The sequence below is a fragment of the Sphaeroforma arctica genome, assembly GCF_001186125.1.
Source record: "Sphaeroforma arctica JP610 unplaced genomic scaffold supercont1.1118, whole genome shotgun sequence".
Classification (NCBI taxonomy): Eukaryota; class Ichthyosporea; order Ichthyophonida; genus Sphaeroforma; species Sphaeroforma arctica.
Genome location: NW_014039440.1, coordinates 14,545 through 22,213, shown reverse-complemented (window position 1 = coordinate 22,213; position 7,669 = coordinate 14,545). Strand labels below are relative to the sequence as shown.

At 41.8% G+C, this 7,669-nt stretch overlaps 1 protein-coding gene across 1 annotated transcript; it reads right to left on the bottom strand.

The window, feature by feature from the left end:
* Window positions 1-645: 645 nt before the first annotated feature.
* SARC_10042 (hypothetical protein) lies at window positions 646-7,568 on the bottom strand (the record flags this gene model as incomplete). Its single annotated transcript, XM_014295926.1, has 14 exons — window positions 646-907; window positions 1,053-1,157; window positions 1,409-1,575; window positions 1,825-1,917; window positions 2,461-2,611; window positions 2,957-3,102; window positions 3,674-3,792; window positions 3,977-4,034; window positions 4,251-4,397; window positions 5,182-5,312; window positions 5,681-5,778; window positions 6,219-6,370; window positions 6,660-6,748; window positions 7,442-7,568. The coding sequence occupies 14 exons, from the start codon at window positions 7,566-7,568 to the stop codon at window positions 646-648; spliced, it is 1,845 nt and encodes a 614-aa protein (XP_014151401.1).
* Between the last annotated feature and the right edge of the window lie 101 nt (window positions 7,569-7,669).

Genomic DNA, 7,669 nt, shown 5'->3' with positions numbered 1-7,669 from the left:
ATATGTATGTACATGAATACATGCATTCATCATATGCTCACGGGTTTTATGAGTAACATACAACCAAATTTTCCTATCGCCATCTATCAATAAGAAAGCGATCAGATTGTAAGTTTGAATCCACTTGCTGGCGAATTTATATTGATATTGTTGCTGTTCGTTGTATCGTGTTTATGTACATCAAAATTAGATCTTTTTGGCAATTGTCACCTTAAATTGAAGTCAGTTTGTACTTTAAACGGTACTCTCTATTAGTAGCCCCCCGTCCTATACTTCTCACCTGCTGTCGCTGAGGATAAAAGCGCAATGATCTATACAGTTGTTAGTTGTGACAATTCCAATATCGAGCACGTGCTGAGTGTTTTGTAACACGGACTCCAATAGTGAGCACTAGCGGACTACTGCCCTTCCATCGCCCAATTCTATGATACAAGCCTACTCTATACTATTGATTGCTGTTTGGAACATTCGTATATATGAACGAATTGAAAGTCATGATTTTCTACTTGATTTCAACTTTTACTCTGCTTCTTGCCAGTTCATTTGTCGTTGAACACGAGCAGGTATGTACTAATAGCTTGCAAGATATCAACAAGGCATTATATGTATTCAGCGGGTGGGCTGTTGCGTTGTTACTTTAGAGTTTTATTGGTTCGATTCTCGATCTGTGTGGGTTAAAAATTCGGCTTTCAAGAACTGCAACATCAGATCGGTGCGGTATCGAATGGGACCGCTGGAGGCTTCCATTCTTGTGCTGTCGATGCAACTCCGCAGCAAGTCCTCCATCCGCACTTCAACGCCTGTTTTCTTGTACTGGAACCCCTTGGGAAGCCAGCTGAGTTTGAACACATATACTCCCATCTCATCGGAGTATATTTTGCACTTCAGGCGTTTGGACTTGGGCATGCTGTTAGGGATAAAGAAAGGGGAGGGTGGGGGAGGGGACTATAAAAAACCTTGGAAATATGAATATTTCAACCTTATTGTGAGGTACAGACCAGCACAATTATTAACATTCTGGCAATAACATAAAGATGACAGCAGACTCTCACCTTCCCAAACCACTGATGTGCGTAATGATCCCCATGTCGATAAGATTACTAGCAGACATTTTTATATAACCGTACGGGTGCTTCGCACTCTTAGACATCAATGACCTGCGAAGAAAGGTACAATTTTTAGTCTGCCATGCAATAAGTGGGCGATGATATCAAAGTGTACGGAAAACAGAACACTCGCGAGAAAGGATCAAAAAAATGCAGTTTTCTCTAAGGGAGGTGAAAGCAAAAATGGATGCCCTACGAGTAGAAAAGCGCCAACTCGCAGTATACAATACAAATTCATCGTTGGCACAGTGTGCTGTTCCGCTAAAATCCTAAAAATCCTAAAGATCACAGATAAGACTTACTTTTTCTTTTTTTTCGGAACAACACACTGTTCCGACGACGAATTTGTGCTGTACACTGCAAGTTGCCGCTTTTCTATTCGGAGGGCATCCATCTTTGCTTTCACCTCCCTTAGCGAAAACTGCATATCTTCGATCCGTTCTCGCTTCAACGGCATCGAAAGTATGTCCTACAATAGCCACAAAAATGAATTGTACCGGAATTTCAAGATATGGTTTATAACAAAACAATTGCATTCATTCATCCTCTCTCGCACAAACGACACTAAATGTTCTACCATATATAGCCATCAAATTAAAAGTAAGTTTTAGGTTTTCGAAATGTGATTGTATGTGGCGTAGATGTAGCTATTTGACTTTGGGAGAATTTACTGAACCGATGAACAGCAAGAACAAGATTCACATTTAGGCCCATATACCTTTGCAAGCTCGTCGACCAACATCTGATATTCTTCACCTGTGCCGAAACAGCCTGCGCTATGCAGCTGAGTGAGCCCATTCCGCAAACTCTCCTGCACAGGTAGACGCAAAGGTAAATATCATATAATATATCACTCACAAGATTATAGCAAGATACTTGGGAGGCTTTTGCAATGCAATGCAATAGCCCAACGAACCCTCACAACCCCCAGTGAATTTGGTATATGTCCCGTTTCTGGACCATGTGTACGCACAACCAGTGATAACAATACTCCCCTTAGTAGAGCGATTAAAAGTACTTATACTTGTACGAGATTCTCGAAAACAGTACCATGGAACCCTGGGAAACCTAGAACTGGCAACGCACATATGTTGCAGATAGATTCATATCGTTGTATACGATTAGCAAACTTATCGTTGTATACGATTAGCCGTTTCTGACAATCTTTACGGGCATTACATATACACATATGTACCCTTTGCGGGTATCATATATACCCATGCTTAAGCTTTCCTGGAATCACATATATATGTGGTTGATTTTGTGATGGGACAATAATCTGTAATTTGGGTGCTTGTTATATAATGTGCGTTTTGGTGATGACATGACTAGTCGAGTATCGCTTTTACATTACCTGAATCTCCAATAGCGTCTTCCCTGCAATAGTCGTATCCTCCTCAACTGCAGACTCTACCGAACCTCTGGTAGAACCTTTCGATTTCTCTCCACTAGTAGTGGACGACATCACAGAGTCAGGATCACTATCGTTCGACAAGGTTTGCCAGCTGTGTAGACAATCAAACCATTGAGATGAACACAAACAAGTCTCGTGAACACTGTGCGGCTGGCATACAGAGACACTTCATTGTGAGAGCAAATGTCTAACACGCGTGCTCAATTAAGTTTCAACTAAAAACGTATGCAGCTACCAATATCTCGCATCACACGTCATGATTCGTTATACATCTTCGTATCTTAAGCTATCTGACAATACGATACATGTAGACATGTTATGCTACAATAGGGATCTTCCGAGCGTGAGTTATATAACACCACGATACACCCAGGCAAGAGCCTAAAGAAGACAAAAACCCTAAAACCCAAAACTCTAGGGTCGGATGTTGACATACCTATTGCGGCTAAATACAAACACGGGGTCACTTGCATGTAATGACTCCTGATGAAACCGTTCTTCCATCTGCGGTGTAATGGGCATCGACACTAGATCTCGCACTGTGTCCACGGACGAGTTGGCTAACAGTGTCACCATTTGTGCCTGGAAACAAGTAGCATCGAAGTGATATGAATTGATAATCGATACCCAGCTGCTGCTCTCAATGAGCTTGGCCTTTACTTTTGCGACTGCTTGGATTCACGCGCAGCTTCTGGTGTAACATATACGACTTCAGTTATACGCGAGGAATACGAGGGGCAATTTTATATCACGACTGAAGGGTCAAGGAGTATATTGTGGAAGATAAAAACTATGGGAGCTGACCAAAACTAAGCAATAGTCACGCTGATGCTTTTACTAAATCGAACAGACTAGCAATCCGATTCTGTCTAGTATAGGCACATGGACATACTCGTAAAACGTTGTACATATAATGCGACATTTCATGTGTTGTCGTGTCGATCGTGCCACGTCATCCACATGTCGGGATTCATTTCCCATGTGCAATTAATCACATTAAAGAATCTATAAACAGCACATTGACCACTGACTCTAACCACGTTAGAATAACTACTGAAGGGATTTGAGAAAACATTCAGTGCACTTATTGCTGTGCAGAGTTATTGACGAAGCGCAATCGACTGTAGTGTCTACACATTGACGTATTCCATACCTTGACCTGGCTGAATACCATTTGGGCTGCTGGTGTCATGCAACCGGAGCTCTGGGCATTCGGAGTAGGCAACAAACCAAGTTCATATATGGTAGTAAACCACAAGCTCTTTCGGTTCTCTGAGAGAAACAATGTCAATGGAATTCAATTGGAAAAGTCAAAACCCTGAACCTAAAACCTGTAGCGACTAATTAAGTGGATATCTCACTAGCCACTATGTAAGAAGAAAATAGAAGGATAATGTGAGAAGAATCGAGCCTACCCTTTCAAAGTGTGCCCGAGTTGTTATACTTGGAAACCTACCTTCGCATCGTATCGTATTAATATCTGGGAGAGCTGTCAGTGTCGACTTCAACGGATCCTATGCGCAGTATGAAAGAAACAAGGACGGCGGTCGTGTATATCTTATTAAACAAAAATGTGCAATATCATAAAGCTACAGAATATGAGCATACTCCAACCCAAATTGTATTAAGAAACCTTAAAACCCTACCTAAATCCTAAAACCCTAAAACAAATTATCAGTGGACTCTTGCGTAACAGTGTGATCCACTATCGTTATGAATAGTCCACATACATTTTCCGCTAATCCCATGTTGACCAGATGTCTGAGCAGAAGCTCCTGTGCCGTGCATAAGTTGCTGGGTGTCATCCATAACTTCTGGGGCATCATGGCACTGTCTAAGGTAATATGCCTTTCGTCTACAGCTCTAGGCCTCGAGATCTAACAAGGACAGAAGAAAAACATGCACAGTTGAGCAACGACTGAATTATAAACTGGAATGTCGAATGCCTTGTGGCCATACAGTCCAACGAGACAACGGCGTCAACAAATACTTTAGACAGTGTAAGATTTAGGTAAGCTTATCGACATCATCAAAAAGGCCACAGTCCCTTTGATTACGACCCCTATGTAAAAATTCTCTACTTCATTTTTTACGTTTACGTTCACGTTCCGCTTGTTGCATCACAGGCCATGCCTCATCAAATAGATCTCTTACGGAAAACCATGTGACCCCCAGAACTTTTATTAGCAGTTCTTATATAACAAAACCAACAGTACACACTACACCACACCACAAGCCATACCATACCTCATTATAGAGGTTCCCTTAAGAACACCCACGCGTCCTACAGCACTTCCATAAGCACTCCTTATATAACAAACCCAGCAGCCCACACCACAACACAGGCCGGATAGTTCCCTTAAGGACACCCATGCGTCCCACAGCACTCCCATTATCACTTCTTATATAGCTTAGGACTTCTTATATAGCAAACCCAACAGTACACACCACACCACACCACAGATCATCCCATACCTCATCAAAGAGATCTCGTAAGGACACCCATGTGTCCCACAGGATCTCTTTTAACCCACAATCATCCCATGCGTCACCACAGAGATCTCTTAAGGACACCCATACGTACCACAGCACTTCCATTAGCACTTCTTATATAACAAACCCAACAGTACACACCACACCACACCACAGATCATCCCATACCTCATCAAAGAGATCTCGTAAGGACACCCATGTGTCCCACAGGATCTCTTTTAACACTTCTTCCGTAGTGTTGTTGTCTGGAAAGGCACCACAGCCTTCCGCGGCCATCTCTAAATACTTCGAGATCAACTCTGCAGAGCAGTTGGGGCAGTGCAATGCGAATATGAGCAAAGTGGGCCCAACATATGAATCTGATCCGCATGAAACAAAGGTCTATTTTTTAGACACACTAGAACTGAATTTTATTATCATTTTCACGATGAATGAATACGATGTCACTCTCGAGGAGTGCAACGAATGTAAATCGATTTCTGCCCAATTGCTAATCGTGCATCGCAATGTATTGACTATAGCTACAGCACGCCAATGCATATATCAGTTGCACACTGAAGCAGAACATAGGCACTAATCACGTGGCTATGGTTTTAGGGTTAGGAGACCAGAAATATTGATGCAGACATGGGCAAAATTACCCAACGACTACAAAATGAAGTCATACTTAAGTTGGCCCTGTCATTAGCCGAGAGCGGATCTTCTGACTGGTTCAAGTACTCCTCATCCATCTCTCGCTGATCCTTAAACATAGGACTTACGTACCTGTACAGAACCAGCAGCAGATGTACTTTAGCATGGATTCAATTAGAAATAAGTCAAAGCCTATGGCTGTGCACAAACAGTAGCATATGTACCTTAGCATGGATACAATTAGAAACTTTTTAAGCCTATGGCCGATGGAAACCCCAACGTCAACTCTTAAAGTACATAATATATACATTGCACAAAAACCAGGCGGTGGGTGGTACAAAAGCCACAGCATGTCAACCAGTTAAAACGACAGAAAGACGAAAACAATTCACTATGATAGGTTCATGAACGAGAACTAAGATGTTCGTTAAAAGTCTCAGTACACACTCACTCAGCATAAGGGGTATAGGTTTTAGGTTTTTAGGGTTATAGCTAAAACTTTTACCACAACGGTCCACTGGCGGATAAGAGAGCGCTGCCAGCCAACCAAATGGAACATTACAAAGACTTACTCGTGGATAAGGATTCTCCCAATTATTTTAAGAATTTGACTTTGCGTCTCTGTGTCCTCGCCGAACTTTTCCGTCAGCTCTTGACGGGTATGAACAAGCGTTATGACCAGTGATTGCGGCCACATTTTATATTTGGACATGAACGTCAGCAGCTGCGCAGTATTCAATGGCCAAAGCACAAGACATCCATCAGCGTTGGCAGATAAACGGGACAGGTGGTGTGTCGAGAGCGAGAGACATTGGGTATGATAATAAGAAAAGCTATGCGAATATTTTAAGGGTTTAGGGCTTATCTTAAGCACTAAGCCAAAATCGCCTGCGAAAGCTAAGCGTCTCGCAATCCATCACATGGGGTGAGACATTCGCATGTTTAGTTTACTTTGGGCCTTAGTGTTTCCTTAAGAAAATGATCAACCGACATGTGGCGCTCAATTGACATACCCTTTGGAAAATACATTGGAGAGCTTTTGTGCTATATCCATAGCACATCAAGGCGGTTTCTTCGTCACACCCGTTCTCCTGCTGAATCTCTGGAGGACAGAACAGTTCAGGCGTATAGTTCAATAACGACAAGTTTTGAATTTTCAAAAACCTTAAAACCCTAAAAATCATTCAGATGGATCTGTCAATCACGACAAGTTGTGTATGCTTTATACATTCCAGATTTGTTACGTTTGATTTCGAAGACGATGCCTATTAGAATACAAAGTAGGCAAAAATGGGCGAACGCCAATGTCACTCACACCTGGTCGAACAGATACATAAGTTACAATGAACTGAACAACAATGCAATACAAACCACTTAGTGATCGCACATCTTCACACTCCTTAGACACACTGTGCGCACTGGGGAGAGTGACGCATAATATACAGTTCAGTATTTGCAAATGACTACGTCTTGTTATACATGTACGTCCTACTATACATATACGTATAAAACGACATAAGAAAAACAAGACATATATGGGTGATAGTACATATATGTATACTATGACATGTATAAGAAAGAAGACATTTGTATAAATAATATGTATGTACAATAGAACATATATGTATAGTTGTACATTTATGTATATTTGGGCATATATGCATAATAAGACGTGTAGTCATAATAGGACATGTATGTATAGTTGGACATACATGTATATTTGAGCACCTAAAACAGCTCAGCAGATCTTTTTCTTAGTCACACAGTCGATTCTGGGGCGAATGAGCCCACATACCTTGCACGTTTGTCATTATTTTTAAGTCAAAATTCTTGTGGATACCGCTGACGGCCATCGTCGACTTTGTCAACAACCCGGAGAGCCGCTTGTGGTGAACGGTCTTGCTGCGAACACGTTCCAGCATCAATGCAATGATTCCAGAACTGCTCTCAAGGAAGTCGCTCGGGTGACAAACCTGTGTGTACCAATGCAACAGCAGCAGCGGTATAATCAGTCAGAATGATA